Genomic DNA, 14,985 nt, shown 5'->3' on the forward strand with positions numbered 1-14,985 from the left:
CAGCTGTCAGCTGACTATATGCCTTCAGTTGGGCAGCGAGCCCTTTCTTGAAGGAAGATCTGAGAAGCGCACCTGTGATCACCACACAACCAATTAATTTATACATTCAATAAGGGATTTTTATTTTACAAGCTCAACAATCTTGTTCTAGGAAGTATTTGGAAAAACAAAGGTTTACATTAAGTAAAATTTGAAAAAAAAAAAAAAAAGCAAAAAAGGGGGGATTTGCCCTTATCGGTATTAAGATAGACTATAAGATGTTGGTCAATAAAAACAACAGGTTTTATTTATGACTGTTGTAGTCATAAATAGAGAGACCAACTGAAGAGTTCAGATCCAGAGCCATATATAAGTGGAAAGAAGATCTATAATAAAAGTGCCATGAAAAACCAATGAGAAATGGATATACTGCTGTGTAGAATTTCAGAGAAAAATTGGCTTGCCATCTGGAGACAAAATAGGCTAGCTCCCCACCTTACACCAAATAAAGGAATGTATTCCAGGGAGAATAAGGATCTAAATGTGATTCTCTGGAGAGTAATGAACTATAAAGGAAATAGAACATATAGAGTATCTTTGTGATGTAAAAATGCAGGCTGAATTTTTAAACCAGAGCCCAAAAACACCACTGAGAGTAATAAGATTACATCCCTCAGCTAGGAGAGAGAACTGGAAGAACCTCTGAAGGAGTCAACTACACTATGGAGAATCTTCCTAGGATCAGGGCAGCTAAATAAACCACGAGGAAATACAAGTCTATTAGGAAGTATCATTATGGCTTGTCTGTCCAAAATATTTTCCCTTGCCTCTACTTCTTTCCTATTTAAAATTAAGCACATATCCTTCCGTAAACATTTCTGAGTTCCAGACACTGTGCTAAGCGTGGGAAGTACAATGATGAATAAGCTTGAGTCCTAGTCCTTAAAGAGTTCATAATCTAGTTAAGGAGACAGAGGAGAAAACTAAACAAGATGTTGTAACCCATATCCTACAGGTAGCAACCAAGAGGCAACTATCCTTGCCTAGGGCATCAGAGAGAAGCAGGTTTTTGAGAAATGAGGAAAGTCATTCCTGGCTAAAAGAACATCACTAACAAAGTCAATGGGTTTTCAAAGAGCACTGTGTATTGGAAAACGTTAACTAGGTAACCTAATACTGACAAACATTCTGAAATGTTATTGAATGCAGAAAGTATTCAACAGAAGTTGTTTTAGTCATTTCTTAGCAGCAGTGACAATAACACTAGCTGATTATTGCTTAAAAAGAAAAGATTTTATTTATTTATTTGACAGAGAGAGAGATCACAAGCAGGCAGAGAGGCAGGCAGCAAGAGAGGGGGAAGCAGGCTCCCCATTGAGCAGAGAGCCTGATGCAGGGCTTGATGCCAGGATCCTGAAGCCATGACCTGAGCTGAAGGCAGAGGTTTAACTCACTGAGCTACCCAGGTGCCCCTAATTATCACTTTTGAAGGCAAAGCCAAAGATGAAGCTGAAGTGATAAGGGATAGATGTTAATGGTTAAGAAAGAGAAGCACGCTACAAAGCACTGATGACTAAATATGGAATAATAACAAGCACTGTGCAATGGATTCAGAGGAGGAAGAGGTCACTGCCAGCTTCGTTGGTCATGGAAAATTTCATGGAAATGGCAGAGCTTCACTGAATCATTCAAAAAACTGAGAACTGATTGAATATATTGGGGCTCTGCTTGGAGCAGGAGCTTCAAAACTATAGTTACTAAGGGACAGATATTCAGATACTTGGAAAAATAAAGCAAGAGTGCTATAACAGACGCAAGCACAGGAGAAAATCTGAGTGACTCTTGGTTTAGAGCAGGGAGGTTAGGGATGCCTTTCCAAAGGTGAGGCTGTATACACTGAATTATGATGGATGAGTAGGATTTCATCAAGTGAAAGGGAAGAAAAAACATTCGCAATAGCCCCATTTAGTGTGGGAACACACCTCCTTCCAAGGAACATGGAATAGCTCAAGATGGCTGAAGCAAAGCCTGAAAGTGAAAGAACTTTCTAAGGCAAATAGGTAGGGGTTTGATTATGAAAGCCCTTTTATAGAATGTTGGAAAAATTTGATTTTTATCCTAAAGACAATGTGGGAGCTGAAGATTGTAAGCAGGTAAGTTACATCATTACATGCAAATTTTACAATGATTGCTATTAAAGTCAATGATGATAAAGGCAACTAAAGATGAACTGATAATGGGGGCAGCCAGAGAGGCAGAGATTAAAAGGCTGTTGCTATTGTTTAGGAAAAGTCAAAGGAGACTTCAAACATACAGTACCAGTAGTATTAGGAGAGAGTGGGTAAGATTTGAGCAACCAGAGAAAGAAGTGGAGGTGTTCCTTGGGGAAATGATGTAGGTAAGTATTTGGAGAAGTGGAGGGTGAGCAAATCCGTTTACCTAGAGTATACAGTATTGGTAGAACGGTGGTTAGCTTTGGAAGGCAGGAGCAGAGGGACATTTAAGGAACAGCTGGTGATGAAGTTGAATACCCTCCCGGAGTCAGCCTGAGACAAGTCTATTAAATAAACAAGCTAAACAATTAGGATTTTACTTTTCCCACAGCAACATTAAAATAAAAAAATCAGGGGTGCCTAGGCGGCTCAGTGGGTTAAAGCCTCTGCTTTCAGCTCAGGTCATGATCCCAGGGTCCTGGGACTGAGCCCAGCATCAGGCTCTCTGCTCAGTGGTGAGCCTGCTCCCCACCATCCCCCCCATTCCACACGGCCTGCCTCTGCTTACTTGTGATCACTGTCAAATAAATAAATAAAATCTTAAAAAAAATAAAATCACTTTTATTGTCATAAAGTATACATAAAATTTACTGTCTTAATCATTTTAAGTGTACAATTCGATCGCATTAACCATGCAACCATCAACCCTGTTCCTCTCCAGAAACTTTTCAGCATCCCAAGTAAAACTCTTTCCCCATCCTCCCCCTACTCTCCCACCACTGACACCCAACCATTGTACTTTCTGTCTCTGAGTTTGGCTACTCTAGGTACCTCATAAGTAGAATCATATATTTGTCCTCTTGCTTCTAACTTATTTCACTTGGCTAAATCACTTTAACCAACATCCGGGTTATTCGGTGACTGAATTCTAATTTCATTCTACTCTACATGCTGTATTTTAAAACAAATGTCTAGCTTTTCTTATTTGATAATCTTTCCCACTTATTGCTTAAGGACACTTCAATCCAGCAAATTACAAACTCAGAGTTCTTAAGGACAATTTCGTCTACCACCGCCTGCCACGAGAGCTTTTTATTGTTCTACTTATTCTAAATGTCTTTATGTTGCTAATTATTTTCATTTCATTTTAGTTTACAGGCACAAGACCTTTCCCACCTGGTACCTTAACCATAGTCAATAATAGCAAATAAATTAACAGACAGGATTCAAACTTCCCCAGAAGGGAAGTTCATTTATTTAGAAGGCTGATATGAAGGGTCTTTTGACACTTTAATTTCCTATCTGTGGCGGAATCGGCTCTAAAGGAAGAGAATCAAGAACACACTGTTCTTATCTTGAGCTGGGGGAAAAGTCCGAAGTTTCAGATGGTTGGAAAACTATTTCGGAACCGTCGAGGTCATCTCACCTTTCCTTTGGGGCAGCCCTAGATCATTACCTCTCTGCGATCAAGGCGAGTAATTTTGGACAAGACACCAATCCTCTAGAAGTCTCCAAGGGTTAGATTACACCAGCCCGTGCTTCCCCGTCCTGGCCACACCACAGCGCACAGTACGGTACTGCAGGACCCTGAGCTCAACGGAGGAGGCAGTACGGCACACCTGGAGACCACGGGCCGCCCTGCGTCCGCAGCACAGCGTGCAGACGCTCTCCAGGAGCGCTCCGGTCCGGAGGTTCGCTCCACTCCTGCGCCACAGCCACCTATTACATAGGACGAACTGGGACTCCCACTGTTTCTGAAGTCAGCGGCCTCTCCCTTCTCGTAAGAAAGGAAATCTTTATTCCGTACCCGGGCCAAGGCGTAAAAAAACCACAAAGGCCGCAAACCACGTAAATAAGCCAAAAAAAAAAAAATCGAAGTACCGCACTCAACCAGCTTGCTCTCCGCCGATCTTACGTCTCTTCCCAGCAGGCTCCGGGAGTCACCGCGAGACTTCATCAATTCTCGCGAGATTTATCGGCAGCCATCTTCTTGGGGGTGCTGGGAGCCGGGAAGACCCCCCGAATCGTTCCCATTGAGCTGCCCTTCGTCTTCGCTTTTCTTCACTTTTGCCTGTTCTGCGTTGCCAACACCACCTGATCCCGAGGCTGAGTGAAAGCCCGGATCTAGGCGCGTGTCGCGCTCCCGGTTCAAGATTTGCTCGGGTGGAGGGAAGGGGGAGGGCCCGGGCAAACCGTTGCTGCCTCAGTCGGGGTCCGGGGACGGGGAGCTCCTGGCACCCCGTGGATTCGCGGCCTGCGACGGTACCCGCAGAGCTGTTCGCTGATCGGGGCTCGCGGGAACCTGCCACCGGCGCCTCCCACCGCGGCCCACGCGGGAGGCGCGCGGAGGAGGGGGCGGGGGCAGCGGCGGCTGTAGCGGCCGCGACCTGGGCGGGCAGAGGAGTGTGACGGGCCTCGGGGCCGCTGTGGATGGTTTCTAAAATGATCATTGAAAACTTCGAGGCACTCAAGTCCTGGCTCAGCAAGACTCTCGAGCCCATGTGAGTATCCGGGGGCTCTCTCCTTGCAGGGTTGAAAGTGGGAGATAGGCGGACACAGAGAGATCTGTGCAGTTGCCCGAAGTGCCTGTGATGGAGGCCGAAGCGGGGAACATAGATCCCCGGGTTTTGTGTTTTCCCCATTTCCACCCTGTCTTACAGGTTCAGGATTCCCCAGAGAGCCTGAGCTGACCTTTATCATACCGCTGAGTTGGTCCTCCAACTGATACCTCCTTCCCTTGTTTTCCCGTTATATGTAGACCGATCCCAGTCTACACACACATTTGGTGAGGGCCCTCAAATCGGTTTCTTTTCTTTTAGTGAACCCGAGCATAACCTCTTGCCCACAGACTGTTTTACCTTGTTTCTTTAAATGAAGTGACTGGCCCTAGTTAGGGGTTAGGACAGTTCTAATGTAAGCCATTCACGTTTTACCTAAATATAGTCCCCGAAAGAAAGGCCACGTTTCCCATGTGCTATCTGGCTCACCCGCACCTCCCTTAACTGATTGAAGATGTAACAGGTGCTAAGCTGCCCAGTAAGATTCCCTTTTCCCACTAGCAGATTTGTTAGCTTGGAGAGGAGGAAGAAAATGTTATTTATCCATATGGTATATTTGGCACGTTTAAGTGGGATGCTGTAGATGGACTCAGTTGTTTGTGTGTGTGTGTGTGGGGGGGGGGTGGTTCAGAATGCTGGAATGTTTTATTTTGGAAAAAATAAGAGTGTTTTAAGGATTTAACTTTTAATACATATAAAATACATCATGGGTCAGGTGCTTTATCAAAATTAGTTGATTTACAATAAACAAAATGAAAGAGGGAAAATCCATTCATTTAATAAGTTTATTAAGTGCCTGCTGTATATTGTGGGAAGCTTTGGTGATAGAGCTTTTAAATTACAAAGTTGAGAAGACAGTAGTAAATGAGTATTAAAGAAATAAGGTAATTCCAGATTGAAATAGCAGTGACGGTTGTAATAATAGAGGGTCATATAAAAGACTGATTAGAAGGCCTTTCGCAGGAGGTAGCTTTTGAGCAACCCTGAGGGAGGAGAAGATACCATCTGTGTCAAAGTCAGGAGAAAGACTGTTCCTTGTAGAAGGAACAGCAAGTGCAAAGGCCCTGTAGCAGATATGATCACGGTGTGTTCCAGAAGAGAAGGAAGGCAACGCTGGCTGCAAGGAACATTGTGATGGGGGAGAGAATGGAGTAACAGGAGGTTGGAGAATTAGTCAGGAGCACATTATTTAGGTTCTGTGAGGTCATGGTCAAGACCTAGGATCTTATTTAAAATACAGTGAGAACTTAGATAATTTAAAGCAAGCAGGGATTGATTTGATTTTAACACCGCTTGCTTTGCGGAGACTAAGGGGGCAAGAATGAGAAGACTATTCTGAAGGGCACTGTAGGCAGAAATGTAGGTCGTTTGTATTAAAATGGTAATGGAGGCAGAACAAAATATGATTTATAAGTAGATCTGATGAACCTTGCTGTTGGAATGGATGTGGGAGATAAGGGAAAGGGAAATCAAGGATAATGACTAAGAGGTTAGCCTAAACAGCTGGATGGGTGATGATGGAGAAGGCTGGGGGAGAACAGGTTGAGGGGAGGTAAGTGGTGTTTGTTACACATTCAAGTTAGATATTTAAGAGGTGGTTGGGTTGAGTCTAGAACTCACGTAGGACTAGAGAAAGAAAAGAGTCATGCAGAGAGTATTTGAAACTATGGAATTGTGGGAGATTTCCTAGTCAGAATGTTGATAGGGAAGAAATGAGGGCCCACATTTGAGGTAGATCTCGAGTCTGAGATTTATGGTACTTACGAAACAAATGTATGATAAGAGAGGTGGGTTGTCAACTTGATGAGATGCTGCAGAGTGGATGAAAAAGGTGAGGCAGATAAGTGGCCCTTAAGTTGGGAAAGGTAGGAGTCATTGGTGACCTTAGCAAAATAGTTTCTTTGAAGTGAGATGGTCCAGATAGAAGCCTTATTTCAGGATGGAGAGAGAGAGAGTGCAACAGTGGTTGTAGTGGTTTAGAGGATGAACTTCAGAGTCAGAATGGCTGACTTTGAATTTTGCCTCTGCCACCTACCAGCTGTGTAATATTGGGTAAATTACTTAACTCAGTGTGTCCCGTTTCCTCATCTGTATGGGGAAATAATACGTATTAATCTTTAGACACTGCCTGGTTTGTAATTAGCACTCGATGGTATTAGATGAACAGAAAGTGTAAAAAAATTTTTTTGAGTTTAAATAGCATTCCTTTTTAAAGAAATTTTTGAGTTACAGTTGACACACAATGTTATATTAGTTTCAGGTAAGCAACATAGTGATTTAACATCTCTATATGTTATACTGTAACCTAAAAGAAGATTATAGTTACGTAGTGTATGCTTGTGACTTTTATTCAGTTTTAATAAAGTATGTTTCAGATATCTTATAGCTTACTTAGATGACTGTAGCACTGCAGTCATTACTGTTAGGATAAATAAGGCTGCTAGTACAGCCTAGACAGTGGTAGGAATTGGGATTGGCCCTTTCATAATGTACATTGCTGTGGTAAAATTGAGCCCTTATCCAAGTTCCTGTCCTTTCATTGCATTTTAGGTGAGTTCTCGATAACTTTTAAAGCTGATTCTATTTGCTTAAGACTTGTGGTTTCTAGCCTTGGTTTTGTGAAACTTTAGGATGTGTTATCTAAAGGGATTTTTTTGGCGTTACTTTAAAAGTGTAATTGCCAAATAGCACTTATTTGAAGGAGGATATTTGAAGGCCCAGGGTGAAGATGTAATTCAAAACTTGTATGGAACTTTCTAGCTACCTGTGCTAGTAAAATATCTCATGGTTTTGGACTTCCCCTGCATTTTCAATGTTAATTCAGTAAACATTGAGTACTTAATCTGTACTTTGCGGTGTGTTAGATATTGGAGATATTGGGAAACGACCTGAAATAACTATATTCATATTGTTTACTATTTAGCAGGGAAGACAGATGTTGAGTTTTGTGAAGAGCTTTGAGTATTGTGAAGTCCAGAATGCTGTGAAATGTATGTTTGGAAGGTCAAGAAGGGCTTTTGCTGGCATAATATTTGATCTTAGCTTAAAAGGATGAGGATCAGTTTGCTAGGGCAAAACAGTGGGAGAGCTGTGAAGGCATTCTAGGTTTTGAAGAACAGATTTATGAAAGCCTTAAAATGAAAGAAAAAAAGTGTCTTGGGGGAAATGAAAGAAATTGAAAAAAAGAGCAAAGGGAAGACTAGCAGAGGATAGCTCCAGAGAGAGAGGAGCTGGATCATTCAGGACTTTGTTGAGTCATGTTAAGGATTTTGGATGTTAATTGAAAGATAGTGGGAAGCTGGGGAGGGCTTTTAGTGCAGGAGTTTTCAGATTGACATGAAAACAAACAAATCCCCAGCCTGGTTGCAGTATTTTGGCATGAAATAAAAGTCGGTAAATCTGCTTGTTATTTGATTATAAGGTCTGTAGATGTGTCAGGGCTCTGAGTTTTGTTTTTCCCCCCATTGAAAATGTAGGTGTTAAAACTGGCATCTTGAAATACTTAAGATTGATATTTTGTTCTCTCAAGCATTTGCTTAGTCATACTTGCTATAATAAAATGAAATTAGATGTTGGTCTTGTCTTTAACATTTATTTCTTTTTGCTAATGGGAAGTCCTGGAAAAAAATTTTAAGCTCTGTGTGTGTGTGTGTGTGTGTGTGTGTGCAATTTTTCTGTTTTTGTTTTTTAAATAAAGAAGGTTTTCTGCTGTATTTTGAAACTTTTTATGAGTTTATACATCACTAAATGGGTAACTTAATAAAATCATAGACTTTTTTAGCCAGAGAGAAACTTCAAAATCAAATCAAATTAAAAAATACTCCTTAATTTTTCAGACGATGGAAAGGCAGATAGACTTAATGATGTGCCCAGATTTTGTGAGGTTAGTAGTAAAGAACAGAATGCATAGTTTTGTGTTCCTGCTGCTATGTAGTGCTGGGGAGTTAATGTTGTGTAGTGGAAAGAAGCCAAGTTTTGTAACCATATAAACTAGTGTTCACATCTAAGTTCTGCCACTTACTGAGTAATCTAGCCAAATGAACCTCCCTTTTCCTTATTGGTATAATAGGGGGAATTATACTTATTTCCTTCTGCAGTTGAACGAAATGAGACACTTTTTTTTTTTTTTTTTTCAAGATTTCTAAATTAATTAGAGAGCCACGGCCTGAGATGGTCACCGTGAGGAAAGGGAGAGGGAGAAAAGAGAATCTTAAGCGGACTCCCTACTGAGCTTGGAGCCCTGCCAGCTCATCTCACAACCCTGGGATCATGACCTGAGCCACCAAGAGTTGGATGCTTCTCCGATGAGCCACCCAACAACCCTTGAGACACATTTTTAGGAGCCTAGCCCTTCTGTCTTTCCTTAAATACTGCTTGATTAAACATAAATAGGTTACTTTTATTACGACCACTGCTGCTGCCACTACACCTGCATTTGTATGCATTGTTGATAGTTTTCTATTATTTCCAAGTTCTGAGAGGTAAGGAGACCTCCATTTTGCAAGTGAAGACACTCTGGCACAAAGTTAAGGTACTTGTCCAGAGTCACACAGTAATTTAAACTCACGCTTTTTTGCCTCTGGAGCCATGTACTTAATTTACTGCTACACAGTATAGTGTATTCTGCCCTCTTACTGTATGCACTTTTTATCCTATTACATTTTCATAATACTAGCTGCCGTTATAAAGGAGCAAAGTTCGAAAGCATTATGGTTATCAGTGCTTTACAGTTTAAGAAAGAAACTTCTTCAGAATTTTTGTAGTCTTTTTCCCCCTCACCCACACTTGTTAGCTATACCTTTCTTACCACATTAAAATGATTTTTGTTCCTGTTTTACAGGAAGAATTTGAAAGGTGATCTTTTCACTGCTGAACTTTTATTCCTCTTTCCCTCCTTTAAACTTTCTCTTTTTACAGACTCCTTTTGGCATAGAAAGTCAATTTCCTAGTCCTTAAGGAAGAAAAACTCAGCAACAATTGCAGCAAAAACAAAACAAAAAAATAAAATAATACTTTTCTTCCAGTAATTTTCATGTTAGCTTTTCCTTTCACTAGTAAATCTAGAAATAGTAGTCAGTTTTTAATTTTTCCCTCCTTTGTCCCCAACCATTTAGTTTCCTTTTTCATTTAGTTTCTTCTTCCTTACACACAAAATTGCTTACCTCAGTATTACCAATGAATTTATTAAATGTAGAGATTTTATATAAATTTTATATTCTTTGTCCTATATATATAAAACACTAAGCAGTGCTGATGCTGCCTTTTTTTTTTAAACTTCTATCTTAAATCCCTAATACTTCTCTTTCTTCTCAAATCAGCTGTCCTTTTCAGTTCTTTTTCTTGCCTTTTAGTTATATTTTTTCCAAGTTCTTTTTTCATGCTTTTTTTCTTCTCAACTATTTCTACTTCTGTCATCTCATTCATGTTCATTCCCATGGATAGTTTCCATTATAATCTGTTCCAGTGGTTCTTAAAAACTGTGTGTGTGTGTGTGTGTGTGTGTGTGTGTGTGTGTGTTGGAGTCTTTGAAAGTTTGATTAAAGACTTCCTTCCTTAGGATATTGCATATGCTGTATATAAATTTGCTTTGAATTTCGGATCTTTTCCAAGAGAACCTCTAATCTCTACATCATTTTTCACATATGTATGTTTAGGCATAACCTCTCTTCAGAGTCTTATTCCAGTTGCTAGCTGTTTATCCACCTGGTTCTCCCATCTGAACTTCAAACTACATTTCTGAAAATAAAAGTTCTCTGAATTTACTAATTTCCATTTCATTTGCTCAAATTTTCTAGGCTTGAAATTTTATTTTTTAGTTTTTCCTCCCTTCATCTTTTCCCCCTTCAGTTAATCATTGGGTTCTATCTCTTTTAATAATTGTCACTAATGACATTGCAATAGGGGGCCTCACACTCCTTATCTAAACTTTTGCAGGTTTTTTTTTTTTTTCTTCCCCTTAGTTCCTACCTGGATGCTCAGTCTTGGTTATATGCTTTCATTTAATCAAAATCTTTAGCATTCCTAAATAAATTGCATACATTTTGGCTTAGGATTCAAAATGTATAATCTGCTTATCTTTCCAGTTTTGTCTTCCCATTTTTTTTGGTGGGTCTTAATTTCAGCAAAGCTGATCTTTTTTCTATATCACATTGTTTATACTGTCCCCTTTTCCAGACTTTTAGAGGGTAACATTCATTGAGTGCTTATCATATACTAATCATTGTGTATTCATTGAATGTGATCTAGATTCTGTTATTTCAGTTTTAAATAATGAGGAAATTAAGTCTTAGGCAGATTAAGTAATACGGTTCATTCATAGCTGATAAATAATGGAGAAAGGATTCCAAACAAGATATTTTGATTTCAGAGCTTTGTTGCATGTTATGGTATACTGCCTTTCTCCATTTCCTTTATATATGTTGAAATTAAAGGTGAAGGATGATGCCAGTTCTTCCAGAATGTTAGGATCCATCCATCTGGAAGGAGTGACATGACTCTTTTCTCCTAGCACTAGTTTGCATCAATTATGACATTCATCACTTGCTTACTTGTTTAGTAATTAATTCTTACTACTTTAGCTTCATTATTAGAATCTTAGGTCCTTGAAAGTGGACTCCAAATCATAAGATTTAACTGTCTTCTTGTCGTATACAGCACACAGCAGAGTGCCTTGTGTGTCATAAATTAAATGCACTGGTTGAAATTTCTAGTTTGGGTAATCATAACCTAAGGAGAGAGAAATGTAAACTCTAAAATCTACCATACTTCAATGAGAATTTTATTTCCGAGCAGCAGATGTGTGAGCAATTTGAAAAGTTACTAATCTCTCTGTCTGTTTCTCTTTAGTTTTACTTCATAGCACTTTCAGATTATGTAAAGCCTAAGTGATTTTTTTTTTTTAAGGGGGAAAGGACACTGAAAAATAATAACATTTACTCAAAGTATTTTTGAATTCTGTTATGTGTAAGCTGTGGGCCTCCATGGAGCTGCCCAGAAAAGAATGCTGTATGATAATTCTAGTCTGATGAATTTTACAGCTGGTAGAAGAATTTTTCTAGAGGCCCCTGGGTGTCTTAAGTCCTTAAGCATCTGTCCTCAGCTCAGGTGAGCCCAGCATCAGGTGCCCTCCTCAGCAGGAAGCCTGCTTCTCCCTCTCCCCCTGCTTGTGTTCCCTCTCTCGCTATGTCTCTCTAAATGAATAAATAAAATCTTTTAAAAAAAGAACTTTTCTATGCTTAATTATTGGTTAAAATATTTTTCATTATCTTCCTTATCCCTTTAACTTTTGTTGAGTTGACTCTCATTACCACGTTTTGCTGCTCGACCTTTTTTGGCTTTTTCATCTGAGTGCTGAGTAGTTAAAATGGATTTAGCATTTTCTGTATGTTTTAGCACATCCTTGTCTTTTCTTACAATAGTTCTCAAATAAAATTATTTTATATGCATATAAATCAAAAGACAGAGGTACTATTATGAGCAAAATAGGAAGTCAGATATTCCAGTGTTTGGTGTCTACACATCAGGAATGACTAATTTAAGCTTGAGCTAAAAAGCTTCTAGGAATATTTTTTCCTTCCTCCTGCTTCCTTAGTCCCAGAGAAAAGAGAAGGGGAGAAATGAATGGATGGTATAAGCCCTTCCTACCAAACTTAGTCACTTACTTACTCCCGCTGCCTTATTTCTGTGGAACAGTCCTTTTAGGCTACAAATAGTAACTTCTCAAACAGGTGAAAGTTTATTTTTAACTTGGGGTCATATTTAATATTGTGTGTGTGTGTGTGAAATGGAATTCACTTGAGGTCTGTTTACTGAGTGATTCTTCCTGAGATATTTTACCAACACGTAAGCAGGTATGTTTATGTATTCTTCTTTCTCCTTTGTACACAATTGGTATCATACTTGGATATCATTCCATATAATACATAAAAGTGTTTCCTTTTTGTTAAGGTTACGTAGTATTTTAATGTAATAGATATACTATAATTTAATCATCTGTATTGATGAACTGGACAAAAAGTACTACAGTGTATATATTTACCACATGACACACCCATGTATACCCATCTCTTTGATTCTGCTGTTAATATTTTAGTGTACTTGCCCTGTCCTTCTTTGATATATTTTATTTATTTATTTATTTAATTTGACAGAGATCACAAGTAGGCGGAGAGGCAGGCAGAGAGAGAGGAGGAAGCAGGCTCCCCGTGTAGCAGAGAGCCCGATGTGGGGCTTGATCCCAGGACCCTGGGATCATGACCTGAGCCAAAGGCAGAGGCTTTAAACCACTGAACCACCAGGCGTCCTCTTTGACATATTTTAAAGTAAATTGCAGATGTTAGTGAACTTACTGCTAAGTACTTATGCATATCATTAGAGTTCAGTATTTATAGTTTTATTTATTTATTTAAAAATTTATTTATTTATTTATTTGACAGAGATCACAAGTAGAGAGGCAGGCAGAGAGAAGGGAGTGGAGGAAGCAGGCTCCCTGCTGAGCAGAGAGCCCCATGTGGGGCTCCATTCCAGGACGCTGGGATCATGACCTGAGCCAAAGGCAGAGGCTTAACCCACTGAGTCACCCAGGTGCCCCAAACACACCACTTTTTTTTTTTATTTTAAAGATTTTATTTATTTGATAGGTAGAGGTCACAAGTAGGCAGAGAGGCAGGCAGAGAGGAAAGGAGGAAGCAGGCTCCCTGCTGAGTAGAGAGCCTGATGCAGGGCTTGATCCCAGGACTTTGGGATCATGACCTGAGCTGAAGGCAGAGGCTTTAACCAGCTGAGCCACCCAGGCGCCCCCCCCCCCCCTTTTTAAGATTTTATTTATTTATTTGATAGAGAGAGATCATGGGCAGGCAGAGAGGCAGGCAGAGAGGCAGGCAGAGAGAGGGGAAGAAGCAGGCTCCCTGCTGAGCAGGCTGGATGACCCTGGGATCATGACCTGAGCCAAAGGCAGAGGCTTTAACCCACTGAGCCCCCCAGGCGCCCCTCATTATTTATAGTTTTAAAAGAAGTTTGATACAGTCTTTATTTTTTTATTTTTTTTTAAGATTTTTATTTATTTATTTGACAGAGAGAGATCACAAGTAGGCAGAGACGCAGGCAGAGAGAGAGGAGGAAGCAGGCTCCCTGCTGAGCAGAGAGCCCAATGCGGGACTCGATCCCAGGACCCTGAGATCATGACCTGAGCCGAAGGCAGTGGCGTAACCCACTGAGCCACCCAGGCGCCCCTGATACAGTCTTTATATAATAGTGTGCACAGATCTTATACTGTATCCTTTGATGAGTTTTGCAAATGTATACATCTTTGTAACTCAATTCCCTGTCAAAATAAAGAACATTCCCATCATTCTGGAAAGTTTCCTCATTCCCCATCCCATGCTACCATTTACCCGTAGAAATAATCACTGTTCTGATTTTTTCCCACTGTATATTAGTTTTGCTTGTTATGGAAGTTCATTTAAATGGAATTTTAGATTAGGTGCTCTTTTAAGCAGGACTTCTTTTTACTTCTCAGAATGTTCATGAGATTTATCCATATTGTTGCATGTATCTTAGTTTTTCCTTTTTACTGCTGAGTAGTAGTCCATTGTCAGGTGCATGCTATATAGTTATAATAATACCCATGCTATTTTTTTTAGTACTGATTAGTTAATTTAACAGAATTTTTCTTTTTAATTAAAAATAATACATACTTGTTTTAATAAAAACTCATAGAGTATAGGAATATAACCCAAAAGTGAGTCTTCCTAACCCCATCTTGATATCGTATGTAAAAAGATCAACATAATTGTATATTTATAAAAATAAACATACATATACTGTGTTTATGTAGGTATATGCAGTTGACCCTGAATATCACTGGTTTAAATTGTATGAGTCCAGGGTGCCTGGGTGGCTCAGTTGGTTAAGCATCTGCCTTTGATCCCAGAACTTTCCCAGAGTTCTGGGATCAAACCCCAAGTCGGGCTCTGCTGAGCAGGCTTCTCCTTCTGCCCCTCACCCTGCTCATGCTCTCTTTCTCTCTCTCCAAAAAAAAAGAAAGAAAGAAAGAAAGAAAGAAACCAATTAAATTGCATGGATCCACTTACACATGAATGTTTTACAGTACTGTGAATGTATTTTTCTAATAACTCAATATTTTCTTTCATCTAGCTTATTTTATTGTAAAAATACAGTATATAATTATATATAACATACGAAATTTGTGTTAATTTATATTGGTAAGGTTTCTG

The 14,985-nt window shown here is 39.7% G+C and overlaps 1 protein-coding gene and 1 long non-coding RNA gene across 20 annotated transcripts in view; one reads left to right on the forward strand and one right to left on the reverse strand.

The window, feature by feature from the left end:
- The window catches only part of LOC131814131 (uncharacterized), a 28,709-nt gene extending 24,506 nt beyond the window's left edge, over positions 1-4,203 (reverse strand). The window contains exon 1 of one of the 2 annotated variants that reach the window (XR_009347136.1): positions 4,074-4,203. This is a non-coding gene — a long non-coding RNA (uncharacterized LOC131814131). The other variant, XR_009347137.1, reaches the window with a different exon arrangement.
- Positions 4,163-14,985, forward strand: part of RBM26 (RNA binding motif protein 26) — an 86,590-nt gene continuing 75,767 nt past the window's right edge. For 11 of the 18 annotated variants that reach the window (XM_059144840.1, XM_059144839.1, XM_059144841.1 and 8 more), the window contains exon 1: positions 4,165-4,693. In XM_059144840.1, coding sequence (XP_059000823.1) covers positions 4,623-4,693 — 71 coding nt within the window. In that variant the 5' untranslated portion in view covers positions 4,165-4,622. Of the gene's footprint in view, positions 4,694-14,985 lie in introns of all 18 variants that reach the window. The other 7 variants (XM_059144852.1, XM_059144845.1, XM_059144853.1 and 4 more) reach the window with 3 other exon arrangements.

This window comes from Mustela lutreola, chromosome 13 (genome assembly GCF_030435805.1).
Source record: "Mustela lutreola isolate mMusLut2 chromosome 13, mMusLut2.pri, whole genome shotgun sequence".
In the NCBI taxonomy this organism is placed as follows: domain Eukaryota; kingdom Metazoa; phylum Chordata; class Mammalia; order Carnivora; family Mustelidae; genus Mustela; species Mustela lutreola.